Genomic DNA, 22017 nt, shown 5'->3' on the forward strand with positions numbered 1-22017 from the left:
GGGAAAAAAGGGCCATTCAGTGTGTGAGTGATGTTGTCACAGGAACACATTATTGTAGCCTTGCTTGTTGTGAGGACAATGAGCTGGCTGTCCCACTCAGACTCTATAATCAACTGTAGAACTGAGGAACAGACGCAGAGAAGCGACTTGTTGGTTTCCCATTGGTCATGTTGACTGGGCTCTTATTCAGCCACAACAACTAACCACTGATTTTGTTCTTTCCTGACGTAGTTTATTCCTACACCACATGTGAATTAACATTACATGAAACCAGGGTTGATTCAGCCTACTGCTTTGTACCAGACTCATTTTAGGTCAAATTATTACTCTGTCTGGATATTAGCATTTTTTAGTAGAGACATTCAGGCATTTTAGGTGCAGTCAGCCTTGTGCATATGCTGTCACTGTGACCATTTAAGTCAAATAGCATTGTGTGCATCTTGGATGTGTGTGTTGTGTTTTATAAATGACATAATAGCTTGGAGGGAACAGAACTAAGACATTTAGTAAGGTCCGCACAACAGCTTAATGCTCCGAAAAATGCTTTAATTGTGCAAAGGCACACACACAACGTTTCAGCTGAAAGTTTGGCCTTTTTTCATGTGCATTTAATGAATGACTGAATTTCTTTGAATACTCTTTTTTTTACAGCAACGACATGGATCTGCATAACATTGTCTTTTTGTAAAAGCTATATCTGTCTCAACAACAAGCATTTTCTATAAGTAACCAGTTCTCATAGTTTGAAAAGCCTGTGTAGTCATCAATGTAGTCATCTGAAAGCAACATTTGACATTACTACTCCATTAAGAGTCCATCAACCTCCAGCCGGCTGCATCGTGAGTCAAATGCTACATATCCTCTTTCTGAGTTGTTATTGGGCTTTACTCATATTTGATGGACGTGGGAGCAATACAGAGTCAACAGGCACAGAAACCCAGGGCACACTAGTCTATTAGCCATCAGTCTGTCATGCCTCTCTGCCTACACACCAGCCCTACAGCTGCTGAGAGCTGAGCACAGCCACAGGAGAAGAGGAAAGCCATTAGCAGTGAGTCAGATGACAAACAGTCAAATGTTGAGAATGAGATACAGAAAAACTGTAAAGTCCAGATTGACAGAGAGACGGGCCAACAAAATACACAAGCTGGATAACCAACCAAATGATTCCCTTGGGGTATGGGAAGTTTACTACAGATGGTTATATCTCATTGTTATCACCCAAATGTCTTAAAGCTATAGTGTAGTACTTTTTTTTTAAATAAATTAATGTTGGTTACATTCATGCCATCGCCAAACGAGTTGACACAAAGTTGATTAAGCCTCTCAGCTCCACAAAACTCTCTGTATTTCTCAGTATGGCTATGGTTTCAAGCTGGGGTCGTCACCTCTGACACAAAAATCACAAGAAGCGCCCCTTAGATATGTTGCAGTTGTTGATTCTACTGCTGAGAAAAAAAACATGGGGGCGACAGAAGTTAAGCACTATATAGCTTTTAAAATATATCCATCCACAACTACAGTCCAGTCAGCACAGCACATTGTTTTTATACTTGGGTAATAACCAAATCTAGTCTTGTACAACGTAAATCAGCACATCAGCTCTTTTTTTTACATTTTTCTTTTTGATGTCTAGGACTACAGCCTCAATCATGTTCTTATGGCAGTTTGAAAGTTTTGCATAAAAACAGTGACAGCTTGAAAGACACTGAGCTACAAAAGGCAAGGCAGAGATCGTGTACACATACAAAATGTTTAACCCCCAAGGCTCAGTCACTGGGGCTGTGTTTGGGGCAGAGAGGTCACTCCTACAGCGGTCTCTTACTGAGCCCCTCACAGACTCCCTTTAGTCCTCACACAGTCACTTGGACAGAGGGGCTGCTTGCTCATTTCACTTGGCAGGGAGCATAAGGGAAGACAATACTATCATTCAGTGGGCCGGCCACAGTTTAATACTCTTGTCTTGTCCCTCTCCATCTCTCTATGTAATGTGTGAAGAGTGTGTTTCCAAAACATGATATTCTTTTGCATCATAGAGCTCCATTGTTGTCCAAAAATTAAAAAGACATTCAGTGAGCCACCATGTTTTTAAAGCTCAAAATGTGTGCTCAAAAGGGTCACTTCTACAAAACATTAACCCTAAAACCTACTTTATAACATACAAAGTATATACATGTTAAATGTGTAAATAACAACACATAATAGGGGAACAGTGGCAGAACCATCGACTCCCCAAGAATTCACTTCCTTAAAAATAAAATCAGCATTAAAATGAAATCACAAATCATACACACAGTTGAATGGTACTAAATATAGAAAAAGGTCTTTCTTCAGTGCTTAAAGCCAGAGCCTCCTTCGCACTATGCAGCAGCCAATACTCAGGCAGAAGCACAAGCACACACCCACACGATGAATACACGCAGAAGAAAACATGCTAAGCTCTTTGCAGTGCAGTGCATTCACTCTCTGTCTATGTGTGTATGTGTGTGTATGATGATGATCAACTTGCTTTCTTTTTATTATTTATTACAGTCAGTGCAGGAGAATTAAAATCAAAATGTATTAATTAAATGAGTTTTAACTAAAGGTGGAGTCAGTGATTCTGGAGAAAGCTTATTGTCAAAATCGCTTTTTTTTTAATTCAGTGAAGATCTCTACCTGTACCTCCTGTGTGTGTGCTGAAAATATATCCAGTACATAGCCTAGGCTCTGTAAACGGGCAGGTGGCTAGCTACAGTGGGCCCCTTTGTTTACATATCTTTTTACATTCCAGTTGACAGAGCCTAAGCTGTGTACCAACATCAGATTTATTTTCAGCCCACACACACGGTACGGACAGGTAGTGGATCAGAAAAAGATGTTAACTGATTTTGACAAAAGAGTGATTTTTCTTTACAACAAACATTGTCCAGAATCACTGACTCCACCTTTAGTTATCTGTGTCAACGCTAGCAATGAAGCCATGGGACTGAAGGTGATCATCACAGCACAACACTGAGGAAAAGACAGAGTGGCAGTGTCTGCAATGTTAATAAAACAACAAAGCACTAGAACTGAGGACACACACACACACACACACACACACACACACACACACACACACACACACACACACACACACACACACACACACACACACACACACACACACACACACACACACACACACACACACACACACACACACACACACACACACACACACACACACACACACACACACACACACACACACACACACACACACACACACACACACCCGCAGGGATTTAGCCAAATACAAAGGCCTTCTGTGATTGTGTTGAAAAAAAAAGTAGAACCCACTGTCTGATGTGCCGTAGCTATGCCAATGCACCCATATTCAGATTTCTCCGCTGGCCGACAGTGTTCTCTGTGGTTGTAAATACTGCCTCTGTTTGATGCATCAGTTTGCATTATGTGCTATTAATAGTGCCATACAGAACCTTGACAGACCCATAGAACAGCAGACAACATTGACTGTACTGTGGTTGGGCTCTCTCTGTACAGTAGTTTTGGTGGTCAAGCTGTCAATAGCTACATATCTAAACAGAGCCCACTTACTGCTCCCAGTTCAATGACAAACATGTCAGATTGTTACATGAAGACTGTCCACACAGCTGTGAATGTCTGATGGTGGAGGATTAATTTCAACAATGTAATACAGTATCATGATCAGGTGCTATTTTAGTGGAACTACTGCAACAATAAGTTCATTCATTAACTAATGGCTAGTTTCAACTATTTGTGTCAATTGTTTTAGTAAAATTTTTAGGAACTTATTCATCAAAATGAATAATAATCCGTGGGTCCGGATTGCGTCATTTATAAATGTTCTTATTTTATGGATTTTCTCGGATCAAGTCACCATGGGCTCTGGGAACTTGTGATAAGCCTTTTATTGACTTGTATCAACTAATGGCATGAATTGTTTGCTTTGTAAAGATAAATACAGATGGGAGAGATAAAGATAAAGAGAATTGGTTAATTAATTGAAAATATTTGTTATTCAAAGCCCTTAGTGGAGCTGCAGAGAGCAGCACTGAGCCTGACATGCCTGGCTACTACCTCATTAGTCAGGTCCTTTTTGCACACGCAGAATACTGTAGTGGACAAGAACATTTCTGTGGCGCAGCATTCTTTACCGTCAGCTGAGATTATGTAACTGCATCTTCTCCCAGATTTGCATTTATTTGATGTTGTTTGATTCCCTTCTTTGCTACTGACACCAGCATGAATACGTAATCCACGGAAAACTTCAATTGGTGCTATGCATCAGCCAATCAAATTCATGTTTAGCATTATTCTATAAACAGGCTTATAATGAAAGAGAGAATGATCTTAAAATGCTGCTGATTACAACAAATTCTGCACTAAACACCAAAATGTCATAATGAAAGATTTCTTATTAATAGATGTTGAGAAAACTCATTCATTGCCTTTAATTTAAAACACGTTTGTCAAGGACAGAAGAGCCGTTTTCAGCATTTGGGTTGAATGGATCGCAACGCAAATTATGCAAATTATAGACAGCCATTTGTTACAGTTTCTATGATGCCAATAACTCTCTCGTTACTGTGATCTTGACTTGGCTGAGATGAAACAAGTGCTGGGGATGCTATCACTTTAAGAGGAGAGTCAGAGTAAGACTGTTAGAGAGAAGAAAAAAAACACACGCCCATTCACTGAGTGCACGTATCAATGAGAAGCTAGTTTGCAGCAGATCAAAAAACAGGGTGACAAATAGATTACATAAGAGAGTTCAAAGTGTTATTTTCCTGTCCCCCACCAGCCCTGCAGTGCACCGACAAGCACGGCCCCTTAAGAGAGATGCCATCTGTATTATACATGAGTGTGATCTGACCTTAGCGGAAGGGAAAACCCAGTCTTACCTTCTCCAGCTGTCATGGTGCAAAGCCGCCCTCAGCACTGAAGCCACGGAGGAATGCTGCCACACAGCAGATAGCTCAGCTTTCTCTCTATCTCTCTTTCTCTCCTTCTCTCTCTCTCTCTCTGTTTACCTCTCAGTGGTGCAGAAATGGCTGCTTTGTTTTGCTCTCTATCCCTCCCTCCCTCCCTCCCTCTCTTCTATCTATCCCTCCACAATCTCTGCTTTCTACAGCTAAGCCCCCCCCCCCCCCCCCCCCCCGCAGGCCTCCATCTCATAAGGAGATCCGTGCACATATCACAAGCATCAAGATGAGACTAGAAAAAACCCTAAAAAGACCCTACATTTTATCTCTCTAAAACAATATGAAAGACACTCTGAGCTGAGGCATTAGGATTTCAATTAAAAAGGAGTCGTCATCTGCAGCCACAAAGTCAATTCCAGTACAGCTGTGAAAGAGCCAGTGAGGAGCCAAGCTGCTCATCATGATGCATATGATGCTGGACTCTCTCATAGCTGTGAGAGTGAGTCATGTTTGCATATTCCTCTTAGCTTTCCAAATCAATGTTCAACAACTGCAAACAAGTCCATGTTTTCATTCTTCAATACTGATATTTAAAGGTATTACCATTTAAAACAGTTAAAACTGCTACACAGTTAAACAATATCGAAGTAGTCAATATTTTGACATTATCAAGAAATGGACTTGGTGTTGGACTTTGAAAAAGAAAGCTATCTCCTTCATTGAGGGATACAATAATGAATAACTGACTCTTTATAGAGATACTGAAGTTATTAACTTGCAAACTTCCATGGAGTTGGGGGGAACTGCCTGCCATAAACAAAACAAAAAAGTGGTATCAAGCAGAAGCTTATATATTCTGACTTTAGCCTTAAGTGTGGGTCAGGCTCCAAAATGCTTTTCCTTAAAAAGCGCCTGCAGAGCCACAGAGGACGTTACACAACTGTTGCACAGACTGAGTGATACTCTATGTGACAAATAAAGTCACCTTCATGTGTGAAATCTGTGCAGTGTCCCTTTATTGCCGGTACAAATAGAAGCAGTCGACTGTACAGTATATTGTTTAATCATAATCCGTTACCAAAAAGAGCTACAGATAAAAAATTGCAGGGAAAAGCAGTGGGACATGATGCACAACAACTAAAGTCAGTTTAAATCAGTTTAATTCAGATTCATTTTTAAATAAACCTCAACTGGGCAGTATGGAGTCCCCACAGAAAGACAAAAACAATTGTATATTAATTTAAAAGCCAAGGTGTCAGCTCACACAGAGGGTCAAGCAAGTGCTCCTGCCTGGTCTGATTTATTAAGATGTGGTGACAGTTGAACTCCACATGTGAAATGTTTGGGAGTGGGAGCTGGAAGGAGAGATGTCGCAGACTGTTTTGAAATGCTGAGCCCTGTCTGAGTGTATTCTCCTTGGCTCAGCTGTTGTCCTTGTAAACCCAATGTGGATGCAGTCAGCTGTAATGGGACACAGTCAGCAGCAGTGAGGGTGTCAAAGCAACTCCAACCAAACAGAGGTCACGACGAGGACAAAACACACTCACAGGTGGAAAAATGCAGGAATATACATCTGCCTTTTTACTGATTCTTTTTTTCAGTTTGGTCCCTGTCTACTTAGATATATTTAAAGAGTTAAGAGAAGGGCCTTAGGAAGTCTGTTTTGGTCTTTGGCATCCCACGGAGGGACATCTGAAAGCTCCAGTGGATGCAAGCCCCCTGTGGAGAAAACTCATCCCGGCTAACCACAGGCTGTCCGTCTGTCCCCCCCTTCTTCTTCCCCACCCACACACAACAACACACTCGTATGCAAAATGGAGAATAGAATCTAAAAGAAAACGACGCAACACGGTGTGACAGAAAGACGCCTCGCGCTACATGGCATAAAATAGCCGTCTGAAAAAAATTTACAATGACAAAGTGAAAGCATAATAATAGCATAATATAGAAGCCCACTACTTCACCTATCACGTAAAAGCTGTACTTTAACATATATAACTTGTATTGGTCCCAGCACTACATAAACAACAAGATTCACAAACTGTTCTCACCACAAAATACAATAGCCCTGATATTCATCTGCCCCAGCCTTGTCCATGGCGGAGAAGGAAAACAAGAAAAACCAATGACGACATCATTCTCCCAGTTTACACTCACACGCAAACATTCCACATTTTGGCAGCCTAAAGACTATTTATTTTAAACTGTTGATATATTTATATTGCTGGATGCATAGGAAAAGGTCACAGGGCCATTTGGGCACAACATACAAAAACTGGGCAAGTCTTTTTGTTTTTAAACAGAAGCTATAATTACTCACCAGAGCCAGCGGATGGCATCATGTTCCCAGTTCTTTGGACTTCATCAAATTTGCCGAAGATTACATTCAACCTGTGAAAGTGGACAGACAGATAGATCAATGACGACTCCGTAAACAGGTGAAGATAAATATGTCGAGATGATGAGGAAAAAGAGAAAGAGAAAAAAAGGGAAAGGGAGAGAAACTAAGACTGATAAAATGGAAGCAGAGGCAATGATGGAGAGTAAAAAAAGAACCGTGGAGCTGCTGACAGCACCATCCAGCACTTCCTAGGTGAGAATCTCTCCCTGAGCTCTGTGCAGCACGGATGGCCCAGACCAAAATAGACAGTACAAGAGTGCCACACAGAAGACAAACTGGCACTAGGGCCAGAGAGAGAGAGAGATGTATAGAGACAGAGAGAGAGATGGTGGTGGCATAAAGAGACCAATAGGCGTAGATTGCAGGGGAAATCGAGGGGATATGTCCCCGTCAATATTCAGAAGAAGTACCTTACCTTCAGGTTTCTGAATAAAATTGTGTAAAGTTAACATTTGCCTGCACTAACACTAGCTAACATAACTTGATACAGAAAAGGCACATATTGGTGCATAAAAAGTCAAAAGAATGCAGGAGATGAAGTGTATGAAGCTCTTCCCCCCACACTTCAGGTGTCCCCCACAATTTGCCCATGAAGAGACCGGTAGCAAAAATGGTCAAAGGTGACCAATATGTAACAGATAGGGTTTGTACATGTTTTGCGGGCATGCAACATAAAACAGACAATACAGCTGGCCTAAACCTGAGCTGTGTAACTGGCACCATGTTCAAAGGGACTTTTCTGTTCTGTGATGAGCTCATATCAAATGTATCAAACAGGAGAAATTAAAAAAGGCATTATGTCACCTTGAGGTCAGTATGAAATTAAACCTGCTGCTCACAGACGATGATACACAGCATAACTCCATCTAGTGCTATTTAGTCCAACTCTATTTAGCTTGAAAGCCATCGTGATGATATATCAATTGGTTGCCAGTTTAGTAGGTCAAATTAAGGCAGTCGATGCAACAATACAACAATACAACCTTCTTTCATGAAGAATCTAATGTTTGTTTGTTGTTAAAGGTGTTTCAGAGAAGAATTGATAGTACAATGTTCAATAAACTGGCAACAAACTGTAAATCTCAACTAAAGCTGCAATAATAAACTCTGCCACCAGGGGGAGAACCACATTGTTTATGTCTAGACATGACAGCACCAGTTCTTTGTACACAATGAGCATGATGGTATGAGTGAGTGAGAAATGCTGCATCAAAATAAAGGATGGAAGGAGGCAGGCAGCGACAGGTAGGTCTTACCTGGACTGTGGAAGGCCCTTTTTGCTGAGGTCCATCCTCACTCTCTCGCCCACATGTCTGTAGATCTCCACCAGGCAGCTCATAGCACCATCACGCACCTGAGGAGCACAACAGCACCTGTCAATCACTGACAACTTCAATGGCCACCTTTACAAAGCATGTGCACTATATTCACTGGGTCTGGGCTGAGTTATGACTGATGCAATGTACCCAGGTAGATTTTTATTCTAAAGCTGTATTCTAAAGCGGTATTCTAAAGCTGCACTACTCAGTTGTACCACAAGGGGAGGAACTAGGAGTGTTGTAGACTGCAGCCTGAACATGAAATCCATGAGATACATCAGTGATATAACATTATACTAAAAGAATACTGAGTATTTTTTTACTGAATAAAGATTATATCACTACTTTCATGATCAATTCATAGTATTTAAATGTTTGATTAATTATCTACTTGAGATGTCAAAATGCTGCATCCACAGCACACAAACAAGCACAAACCTTAAGGATATCTAAGAATTTAATTTGACAAAAAATACCACCTTGATATTCAGTTTACAGCAATATGAAAGGAAGCAAATCCTCCTATTTGAAAGGCTGTAACCAGCAGGTTGTTTGGGATTGTTACCTGACAAATTTCTTGAAATATAAGACGTTTGAATTATTAATTTTTCATTATTCCAAGTGATATAATTCCCTCAAAGGAGAGTCATTCCATTTCAAAAGCACGACTGGGCTTACCTGACTGGTGGGATCCCCTAAGAGGTTACATATGTGGGGCACTATTTTACTGAGGGTCAGGCCTTGAGCTCCGTGTCTGCAAGACAAGAATGAAAAATAGATTAGAACAATGAACAGGTCGACTGGAGGATATTAACACACACAAACACACACACACACACACACACACACACACACACACACACACACACACACACACACACACACACACACACACACACACAAACAAACACAAACACGGCCAATGGACTTGGTGGTGAAATGAAATAATGCCGCAAAATACTAGTTTCCTGAAATGTAATTATGAGAAAAAGTGTGGTTTTAAACTGAGATGTCTTTTGATGACAGTGATGTATCAAATAACCGTAAAATAACTGCTCCATTGGTTAAGTAAATGAGTTAGTTTGTGTTTTACTTCACAACAAGGCGCTTTATGTCCTTGGTAAATTTTACAAGATCTGAATGATCAATCACATGGCAAACTACTGTAGAGACAAACAACAGGAACGATTAAATGGTATCAAGGAGTATGTAAATGAAGATTTCAAACTGTCTTTATTGATGATGAAAGAAATGATTGTAATTCTATAGAAATGGTCGGAAGGCATTTGACTCACGTGCTCAGTGTGGCGATGAGACAAAGGCACACTCCTTCTCTGGTCCTATTGTTCTTGTGTTTGAAGCCTCCCAGCATTCTGTCCCACAGATACTGAAAACACACGCAGCAAATAAATGGTTAAACATAAAGAACATACTTTAGAGAACATATTTTTTGATTTCAGAATCAAAAAAGACTATTTACAGTTAAAAATGCATTTTTAAAGGAAGGAATATATCATAAATCAGACAATTAATGACATGTGAAAAGATCCTTATGGAATAACCTTCAGAATAGTGCTAAGAATGATTATGGAAAGTTTGGTTGACGCAAGTGCTTAAGAGGTTGAGAATTTTGGTTCAGAGTATTAAAAAAACGAATGTTGAGCTAATGGTCGTTAAATATTGTTGTATAACAAAAATATACAGACAGAAACAGACATGGTCGAGGCAAATGTTCTTTTTACTACGAAAGAAGACAAAAATCTCAAAATTGACCAGTGCTTGAAAATGTTTTTGCCTGCTGTGTCTTGCCTTAATTACCAATAAGTAAAGCATTTAATTTGCTGTTATTATTGATTCAAGGTTTTGTATGGCCATTGTTGTGTTCCCATTGATACGTCAAAGTAGGATATCAGCTAATAGTGCTGGGTTTTATTAATCAGATTAAAATGCAACCGCTAAGTAGTGAGTTTAATCACATTCAACAAGCTCCAATTAAACTAAAGCACTTGTGGTTATTCAGGAGAACAGCAACACAGCAAAGAAAAATAATACTGGAAACAAATCCATGTTAATCTTTATTAGAATGGATTCCGGTTGTGTGCTGAAATCCGAGACTAATGGGTAAGAATCTTTCAGAAAAGTGCGTGTGTGTGTGTGTGTGTGTGTGTGTGTGTGTGTGTGTGTGTGTGTGTGTGTGTGTACGTGTGCGTGCATGCATGTGTGTGTGAGTGAGTGTGTATGTGACGCGTGTGTGCGTGTTGGTCTGTGTGTGTGTTGGTCTGTGTGTGTGTGTGCGTGTGTGCGTGTGTGTGTGTGTGTGTGTGCGTGAGTGTGTGTGCATGTGTGTGTCTGTGTGTGTTGGTCTGTGTGTGTGTGTGTACGTGTGTGCGTGTGTACCTGTGGGCTGACAGATTGTTCCATGATTTTTAGCAGCAGTGTTTGGTCTTGGTCTCTCACTTGGTCTTTAGAATCTCCCAATCGATCGATCAGGCTGGGCAGAACTGGTGGACAGGGATCACAAAGAAACATTAAAGTATGTATCCAAAAAAATAAAGCATATCAGCCACACCAGACCCTAAGAGGAGGGTCCGAAATCTCTAAAGATGTGAATCAGTGTTGGGTATTTAACAATAGTTGAGTATTGTTTTAGAGTCTTTGTGTAACTAACCCGCTCACACATCTGTACACACTTATTTAATAGGTTACATAAATATCTAATAATCAAACTCAAAGGTGCACTATTCAACTTTCAGAGGAGGGGGATTTGTTTACATGTGTAGAGCATGCAGGTAGTATACTAGACACATTTTCTCGACATGTAATTCTTAGTATTGAATATGTCCATCATCATAAATCAAATATATTTTATTTCTATGTTTCAATAGCTGCATTGTTGAGGCCATGAAATATAGAAAGGGTAAAGAGAAATTGCTAAAGCAAAGAGTGAGGCCTTTAGCTACAATAAGAAAAGTATGATAAGGTCCATTGACGTAAGATATCACAATACAAACACCACACACACATTAAGAATCTGAGACGTACCTGTTCCCACACATGGGGCCTAAACCGCTCCTGTAACCTTGTCACTAAGGCAGATAAGAGGTCCAAACCTAGCAGCGCCACCTGTAAGAGACATGAAGACATTTTAAATCAGTACAACTACATTTTAAAATAAACATTTCATCAAAATAAACCCATAAAGAGCTTCTTAAAGCTGGGGTATGTGATTTCTGATTAGTCAAAATTAACATGAGCGGTACACTTTGACCAATCAGAGCGAGGCTACGATTAAAAAAAAGAAAAAAAAAATCAGATTCTCTGTTCTTATTGGCTGTTGGGACTGTCCATTCACTTTGGCACCGACGTTGTTGGTGTAGAGCGTGTCAAGGAGGGACCATAGGGGAGGGACCAAAGAGAACAAGTGGAGCGGTTGAGGTATTTGGATTCAAATCTCTATCCCAACTGCTATTTTCTCCACCCCAGCTTTAAATCACAAATGAATGGGATAATCATTGCTACAACAAAGGACGAGCCAAGGTTGAGAGGGCTGTATTCAACATGGTATGTTGCAAGGGATTGTGGGTAAAGATAACTTTTTTTCTTATTTTTTTCAATTGGTAAACTTATGTTTCACTTCTTGCTTATGGATCGCCTGCAGCAACCAGTTCACACCATCAAAGTACAACACAATAGAACATAACATAAGCAGATCATGAAATACATGTTTACTGCTGCACCATGACTGCAGAGCCCCTGACCAAACATTGATATAAACACCCAGGCCCCTCCCACAGCATCCTTCCTTGTCATGGGGTGAGTGAGCTGCTCAGTGAACGTATAGTGAGAGTAGCCCAGCCAACACCATAACAACACTTATAGCATCACCTTGGCTCCTGCCCAGATCATGGTGCAATTTTTGGAAAACTTTGAGCATGTTAATATGAAACATAAATTATATACTGCCATCTAGTGGAATTATAGGAATAAGAACAAGGTCCTTCTGGCACAAAACAATTACCGCATGCTAAGGTTGAATATGTGTCCATCACTTTCATACACTTTAAAAGGTCACATAATATGGTAATTTTCAGGTTCAAAATAAAAATTTGGGTTTCTACAAGCAGGATATAGTGTCCAACAAAACCTTTGTATTTCTCACAGTGCCATTGCTGAATCTCCTCTTTTAAGCCTATGTCCGAAACGCTCCATTTTAGAGCCTGCCTCTTTAAGCCCCACCTTCAAAAAAGATAGGCCCTGAATCTAATTACAGTTTTAAATCTAACTTCAGGTTTAAATCAAACTGCCAGTTAGACTCAGTTGTATCTGGGGGGATTGGTTTAACACAGGTAGAGGTAGTGCTGAATTAGGTTGGTAATGGTGGGCGTGGCTTCTGGATTATGACATCATAAATTGTGAGAAACCAGACTGGGGTTTTTGAACATGTTTTCAGAAAGATGGAGGTGAAGGAAAGGATAGACAATGTTCTTTCCTAATATGTTGGACATTTTTTTTGCTTTTACTAATCTTTCTCCAACTGGAAGAACAGGTAGTGAGCACGGTGGGCAGGCACAGGGTCTGATGTCTAGAGGCCTAATCCTCAGATCAGTCCCTTTGTTCTCCAACTGAGGGGGAATTACAGTAATTAGACTGATTGCAGGGCCCTTATAAAGCTCCACAAGAACGCTGAGAGGGATCAGACCAGTTTAACAATGGTTTAACCCTCCCACAGAAACTACACTTTCACACTATCAAATGGTCCTCTCAAAATCTGGGTTTCCGCCCCAGTTGGGTAAAGGTCGATGCAGGGTATGGAGCCCAGGGCAATACAGACAGGCTCCTCCTCTTAACAGACAGATCCCTTTTGCTGTCATCCACATCCAGACACTCCAAATTACACGCACACACACACACACACACACACACACACACACACACACACACACACACACACACACACACACACACACACACACACACACACACACACACACACACACACACACACACACACACACACACACACACACACACACACACACACACACACACACACACACACACACACACACACACACACACAGGAATCCTAAAAGGCTCTCAACCAAAATCTCACAGACATCATCCCTTCACAAATCCTCCTACCCAACAGGCTCAGCTCTCATTACTAACCCTCATCACTGAACAACAATTCACAAATGGGAGAACAAATCTTAAACCGCAGATAACTTCTATAAATACCTTTAAATGAGGTTCTGAAACTGTTAGCAGTCTCTCTCTGTATGACCCCTTTGTTTTCTTATACTGATACGTACTACCAAAACACAGTGTTTAAACTTTTTCGTAACCTAACATTTTAAAAAGACTGAATATGACATACTTCTGCCTTTTTCTTTGTTTTCTACAAACCAGGAAAAATCATTTTTATATGCCATTTAGAAAGCTAGTTGAATAAGCGCCGATAAGACATAAAGTAGAAAAACTGGTGCAGGCTATTTAATTGATCATCCATCATGCTTATAGGCAAAATTGTGATATATCTTTGGATGCCAGAGAGTGGAAAGTCAGATGGACAAAAAGTCCAATAGGCACGAAAATAACCTCAGGAGCAACAATGAGCTTCTCCAACACCTTCAGCATATTGAATTACCAATGATGAAACAATATGCTCTTACATTGACTATAACATTTCTGGAACACCACCATTTATTTATGATTATTGATGATCAGTAATAGTAGGTAACCTCCACACCATCAAAGTAAACACTTTAGAACCGAACTCAAGAAGATCATGAAATACATGTTTACTGCTGCACCATGACTGCAGAGCCTCTGACCAAACATTCATATAAACGCTCAGGCCCCTCCCACAGCATCCTTCCTTGTCATGGGGTGAGTGAGCTGCTCAGTGAACGTATAGTGAGAGTAGCCCTGCCAACACCATAACAACACTTATAGCATCACCTGGGCTCCTGTCCAGATCATGGTGCAATTTTTGGGAACCTTAAGCATGTTGATATGAAAAAAAACCAGCAACTACCACTTGTTTTAGTGACAACTGAGTCTTAGAATGGTTTAAAGGTCACTTATAATTCTGATTTTCAGGTTCAAATTGTAATTTGTGTTTCATCCAGAAACTGTTTTCATGGTGTAGTGACTAAAAACAATCATAGTGCCATCTCCTCTTTTCAGCCTCTGTCTGAAACCCTCCCTTCTAGCGCCAGTCTCTTTAAGCCCCACCTCCCAAAAAGCCCAGTCTGCTCTGATTGGCCATGAATCTAACTACCGTTTAGATTCAGGGGTGTCTGGGGGTGTGCTTATCACAGGTGGCGGTAGTGCTCAGTAAGGTAGGAAATAGGGGGCGTGGCTTAATCCCCTATGACGTGATAAGGGAAAAGAAATCTGATTTAGGTTTTTTAACACATGTTTTCAGAAAGGTGGAGGTGGGGAAAAAGAGAGGGTTGTTTTTTTCCCCATACTATGGGAGTCTCTAGTTCCATAGTACCGTAATGCTGAACAATCATGAAAAAGTGCATCACAGGCTCACCCATATACAAAAAGACAAATGCTTCAGTCTTGATGTGCGTCTAGACAAACTCACATAAAGAGACAGGTCCTATCTTGCCTCTGACTACACATGTGGCTGTTGGCTTTATGCACTGTGCACTTCGTTTACATAATTGACTTGACGTGATTTCAAGCAATAACTTAGGCAGGAGATAAAAGAAGCCCATTTTCCAATATTTTCACAAAGTTTTTACATAAATGGCTGTGTGGTTAACATATCAGACCCTTGAGATTGAGGGAACGTGCAGAGGGAATGCTCATTCAAGAAAAGTATTGCTGGACAAACCTCTAGTCGTACTAACATTAATAGGAGCTCACTGAAACACATGTGCCTGTTGGTCTGAAAACAGCTGGAAAGAACCGGCAGACCACACCGGCCTGTCTCTGATGTGGAGGAGCCTTTAAATTAAATCAAGGATTTCTCTGTCATCTCTTGGCTCACTACCAGGCCTGTCATCTCATTACCAGTGGAAACATCACACACAGACACAAAGGGGGAAAGGCAGACACACTATACAGAAACATGACAGCGTTTTTTGCAGAAAGTTCCTCGAAATCAAGAAAACAGCTGTCCCTTTCCAAAGGGGGGTTGGATCCACACACACACACACACACACACACACACACACACACACACACACACACACACACACACACACACACACACACACACACACACACACACACACACACACACACACAACCATATCATCCCCCAGAACAACAAAGACTGTTCTCCAATTCAGCTTGCAAAAAGACAGCCACAACCCTTTAGATATTTTTTAAGAAAGTGTAACATCATGGGGAACTACTCAGTGTCAGAAAAACTCTAAAAGCACAAGAGGAAGAGGCTGTAGTTTATTGCAGCAGAGTGCCCTATGATCAAGCAGCACACCTAGCCCTCCCTCCCCGCCGACCTCCCTACTGACTGGATTGTGATGTCATAGGGGTGTCCATAAAGCTATAGGGCTTCATGGACCAGGTCTGAAAGTGCACTCAAGCTCCAGTTGTAAGTCAAATGGCTGTTTTCTCTATGCAGTCGCATTGTAAAAATAGAACCAAGTAGCTTCATTAAACCACTGCACAAGCAAATACATGTGCCTTAGCTTGAAGATTAGGAGAGATGATATTAGGCCTACAGTCTGAACTAAGGGTGCAGTTGGTCCTACCTTGCATGGCAATGATATAACAGTGACTGTCGATGCTTTTTGCAATCACAGTTTAAAATGAAATGTTTCGATAGGGTGTACAGGTGTTTCTGGAGTTACTGCAAGCTAGTTCTGCCAAATACAGTCGCTAGTGGTTCTGAGAACCCACATAAATGAATAATTAGTACATTTCAAATGTTTCTGTACTGATTTTGCACAGGACATTCAATTTACAGAGCATATAATTAATCTTTTAAAAATATTTATGTTCATCAACAAGCTGAAAAAATCATCCTAATTGACATTTATTTGGTCGTATAAAAAAAGGTAAGCATGCACATTTTTTGCTGCAACCCTCAGGTCAGTCATCCAATGTTGGTCATCCAGCAGCAGCATGATGATTCATTGGAGCCATTAGCCTTAGCCTGCTTGGACACAAGCCAACATACAGTAGGTCTCTGTCTAGTGACATCATCATCCCTGTGGAAATGGGATGGATGGCTAACTCTGAAGTAACGCCAGTAGCAACAGTGGTATCATATTCCTGAGGTGTGATTAGCTAGCAGTGGGCAGACAGTGACTCAGCTTCATTCAGCAGAGCTAACAACCCCAGGCGCGTGGACCATAGAATGAACCGTAAACATGAATTACTGAAATCGTCCGACAGCGCTAACGCAGAGAGCTACACACAAATGCACACAAACATGTCAGTCTTTTCCACTTCACTTCCTCCAGAGATGCAACTTCACGCTTGACTTCCTGCTGTGAAAACACTGAAAAGGATAGCATCCTCCTCCAGACATACTGCTACTGATACTATTAGACAATGATGCATGTCTCTATCGCTCTCTCTCTTTTGCTCAATTTCAAACAACAAAACCTCATACGAATGGACATAATATGGGGTTTTAATGGTTGAAAATCTATACTTTGCAATGTGGCGTTACAGGTCACATTGCAAAAAGCCTAGAAAAAGGCAGGTCTGGCACATATAGTACATTTAAGGATGACATTAGTGGCACTGCTCTGCTCTTCATTGGATTTGGCAAATGTACCCAGGGAAATTGACTATGACTTGACTTTGGAGAAAATACCTCTTTTCTTCTTGCCCTGCAACAGTACAAGGCTGACTTCTGCTACAGCGAAATTTCCCCTAACTCCTTATAGTGACTGCACTGATCACAATCTCCATAAGGTAACATATTAACTATGCCTTAGTACTCCACACAACCCCACTTAAAAAATATTGAACTATGCCTTTAAAGCCTCAGCATAGGATTCCCCTCATCTTCAAGCTGGATCCTTCCTGTACTGCATCTGCACGCCTTGTGTTGAGGCTCCTGCTTTAATGTGTAACCCATAAATATCATCTGTCCTGTTATCCAGTAACATAGCATCTGCCAATGGGCTGAGCAGAAAGGCCTGGGCCTGTTTAATGTGTAAATAAATAGACTTTGGAGAAAAGTGGATATGACACACGTTTCAGCTGTGGTGAATACTACTCGGAATGCAAAATGCTTGGGAGAGAAGGACACAGGCCAGCATGTACACAGACGCACACACGCCAGATACACTCTCAGCAGCCCTATCATTAGCTCTGTTTGAGTACAGTAGAAGAAAAAATGCACCCGCTACGGCATGTAACTGTTCCTCGGCAAGCGCTATTCACAGGATAGACAAGAGGAGGCGCTGAGAGGACACAAGAACAGGGACAGACTTCAAACTGCACTCGATGGAAGGGAGGAGGGAGGGTAGATATAGAATAAAAGGACTGCGGTATTGTGATTAAAAAACAGAAAGGTATAAAGCGAGCTAGTAGGCAAGCATACAGTCAGTATCAACTTCTTCAGGCTCATTCAGAGTGATGGTTTTAATTTTAAGACCCAGTAAGAAGAAGACAAATATCCCACTTGTAGGTCCATTTCTGCCATGTGGGAGACTGAACAAGCAGTCATAAATTAAGTTATAAATAGGTATAAAATACAATCTAAAAACATTTTTCAACCCAAAGTTTATTAAAATGAAGATAAATTGTCCAAATACATCTGGCTTCACATCCAAAAGCATAACATTGATGGAAGGTGACGACTACAAGTCAGAAAGGTTTTGAAATAACAGAGGTTTGCATAGGGCTAGGTATTGGCAAATATTTCACAATACGGTTCGCATCACCATACATAGGTCACAATGTGATTTCACGATACTTTGCGATGCGATATTGTAATATATTGTGACATTGAGGTTGTAGTTGACAACCTGTTTAAAACACAAATTTTCTGGAGAAATTCTACTTTGAACATTGAAAAAGTAGAATAGTGGACAGTTGACTGCTGAAGTTATGACGACAACCTAGGTGTTCTATACTGTTTGTCCAACGGCATGTCCATGGGACAGCAGAAAGCCTGCACATATGTGAGAAGCCACACTCAATGTTTGCCAGACTGACAGTTTGTTGTATTTTGCCACAATATAATTTCTGTATTTTGAAGATGTAGTGTTATCTCTGGCTGGGTGCAGGCTTTAATTTAATGGCAGTTGAGCATCATTTACTGATAAACGCCCTCTTGATGAGCCAGACGACTCTCAGTGCTCACGCTCTCTTGGTAACATGGTGAAATGTCTTCATACAGCGTGTGCCCACCCTATTCTATTTGCACCGGCAGCTAGAATGCATCAATGCCACCAGATTCCTATTCTATTCCAAAAATGTTATCTTAGAAAATATGATATATTGTGTTAGATTGTATTTGTCATGGATCACAATGACATTGGATGAACAAAATTCATTGGAACTGTGCATGCATTTTTGAGATATAAATCGACAAAGGTCGCTCATCCAGGTTGGCTTAGCTCAATCAGTGGTAGTGAAGGGGAGCAGGTCAAAGATAAACTTTACAGGATCACTAAATGCTCCTGGGTGCTTGTTTATTTACCACTTTATGTTACTCTTTATATTTTTACACTTTATGTCATTCTAGAGCCAAATACATACTTGACCGTCACAGGCACTTCCTGGTTTCTTTGCAATATTTGATTCTTAAAATTAATTACATTGAGTGTAAAAAAAATGTAGCCTTCTTTCCTTTAGCCGGAGAGTGAGGCTAAAAGCTAAACATTTAACATTTTGAACTATTCCTTTAAGTATATTTTGAATCAATCTTGTTGCATCCAACACCAACCGTGTCCTAGAGACATGGACTATTAGACGGCAACCATGGGACAGGCAGTGAGGCGCTCATGAGTCCTACATTGCCACGGGCAGAGGACTAAAAACAGTAGCAGCACACCCTGCATCATCCAACACACTAACAAAGACATGATACTGTATGAGCCATTTTAGGACAAAAAAACACATTCCAACCTAAGATGATTTCTAGGTTTGTTGATGTTATATTATATTATTCCATATTTTGAAGAGCACACACTCCCAAACTAAAGGGTTGGGTGTATGAGGGGTAGAGAGTGAGTGACCTGGAACACCAAGGACTCTATTCAAATCATGTTACCTTCATCACTTTCTCTCATACACATAAACAACACCCCTGAATCATATTTGAATCCGCTTACTTCATAGTTACATAATATTCTAATATAACAGCGGTCCTACAAGGAAACTCAAGGTAACTAAAACAAACACTTTGCAGCAAGTTCTAGTTGTACCTTAACTTCAGGTACACGAACTGGATTGATTTCTGTTTGTAGCTTTCCTTTAACTGAATTACAATAATTAAAGTAATATAGGTCAACATTATTTCTAGCTTATTGCTTCACTCTCAGATTAAAGACATGACAAAAGAAACCATTCCTGTGCGTGAATTTTTGACGAAGGAATGGGCAAAGGACGTTCATTGCTAGTTAGGTTAACTCAAATACTGGTAGCCAATAGTCAGAAGATACATTGTACAGCACCACTTAATGGTCATGTGGGCTTGTTGTGACTTGTTTATTACCCACATTATTTGCACTTTATATCATTTCAGAGTCAAAAACATACCGGACTACCGGTATTTGAGCTAAGCTAACTAGCGAAGAGCGATCTTTGCCCTTTTCTTCTTCAAAAATGCACGCAGAGTTAAAGGAAAGGTTTCTGTCACCTTCTTTTGAATCACAGAGAGAAAGGCAACAAGCTAAAACATTTTTTTGTAACTATTCCTTTAAGCTTCTTCCCAAAGTGGGTGTTTGAGTGAGCCATACATTCACTGCCATGGCACCTGCCAGACAGGATAGAGCAGGACATCAGTCTCTAGGCAGACAACAGTCTGAATGAAAGTGGCAGCAAAATAACGTCGAGGCGGACAGGCCACTGACTCAGCACTGCTCACGCAAAACTACACAGAAATGGAGGGACCGTGGTGGTTTGTTTGGGACTGAGGGAAAAGGTCCCGCAGGTTACATCAGAACAATTCACTAATCATTGACGATGACAAAGGGAGGAGGAACAAGATGAGGACCTAATGGACAAGCATTAATAGATGTGTGGAGAGAGGTCAGTGGGAGAGAGAGTGTTATTAACCTGCTTTCTAAGTTGTCTGACAATGTATCAGAATAATAATAGCCTTTTATTATCATCTTGAATTATTAACCTATTTGTGTGGTCCATCTTAACACAACGATGCATGGATGCATACATCCTGCAGTATTGTAGCTATGCTTTTCACGTGAATGACTCTCAGGGTGTAACAGTTGTACCATGTAACATAAAAAAAAGTCAAAAAATAATACTTTTTCACCTCAATGCAATATGTAATACATTTCAACGCACTATGTGGGTGTTATTACATGATGAAGTGAAAATGAATTACATGTTGACGTTTTATTACATCATGCATTGTTATGACATAATGCTGTCTCTTTAACTTGCCTTTAAAGTTTGAATGCAAACAAACGTTCGTCAGAAATATATCTTGGGCAATGGGAGAGAATAATGAAAGCTTAACTATGTAGTGATGGTGATGCTCTATTCTTATTGTGTTACTGTTAGTGTCAAACTTTATTTTTTTCTACGCTTCATGGTTTCTGTGGTTTGGATCAGCAGCTGAAGACCCTGATCCCTGCTCCTGATGGTCAGGCCAGAGCCTTGCATGATCTGAGTGTGAAAGGGTGAAATTGTAAAGCATTTTGGAAGAAAAAAAAGGGTTTTATAAATGCAGCCATTTAACAACTTCAACATAGTTAACATGCGTGTTTGACATACAAATTGTTTCTCTCATAATTTACTTGCCACATCGGTTCAATTATTAGATGTTTAAACCTTCACCACATTGATGGAGATAATGGAATATCCAGTATTGTGAAATTGACCTCAACAATATCACTCAGGCCAAATTACAGCTCTATTGGTTTGTCACTATGAAGGCCTAGGTTAGCCTGCAGTACAGAGCTCACAAGTTACTAGTGCCTTAAGTTTGATAAGCAAAGAACAAAGACGGCCCTTATTGTGAGGAGATGTTAGGACAGCAGTTGGTAACATGCAGGAGTCATGTGGACTAGTTGAAAGGGAAAAGTCTCAGGCTACGCTTGGAGGAAATACTCTACCTAAAAAGAGGACATTCTGTGCTTGCATTTCAGAAACCATAGTGACAATTTTACACTGTATTGAAAAGTAACTGAGAGATGGTCAAGATACCTTAAGTGAAAGGGTAAATGTATTTCTG

At 40.5% G+C, this 22017-nt stretch overlaps 1 protein-coding gene across 1 annotated transcript in view; it reads right to left on the reverse strand.

Annotated features, from left to right (window-relative positions):
• Positions 1-22017, reverse strand: part of clasp1a (cytoplasmic linker associated protein 1a) — an 88929-nt gene that overhangs the window by 49900 nt on the left and 17012 nt on the right. The window contains 7 exon segments of the mRNA XM_080038404.1: positions 7252-7322; positions 8589-8686; positions 9330-9405; positions 9947-10038; positions 11049-11152; positions 11694-11703; positions 11706-11774. Coding sequence (XP_079894530.1) covers positions 7252-7322; positions 8589-8686; positions 9330-9405; positions 9947-10038; positions 11049-11152; positions 11694-11703; positions 11706-11774 — 520 coding nt within the window.

The sequence above is a fragment of the Ammodytes marinus genome, assembly GCF_949987685.1.
Source record: "Ammodytes marinus genome assembly, chromosome: 12".
NCBI lineage: Eukaryota > Metazoa > Chordata > Actinopteri > Uranoscopiformes > Ammodytidae > Ammodytes > Ammodytes marinus.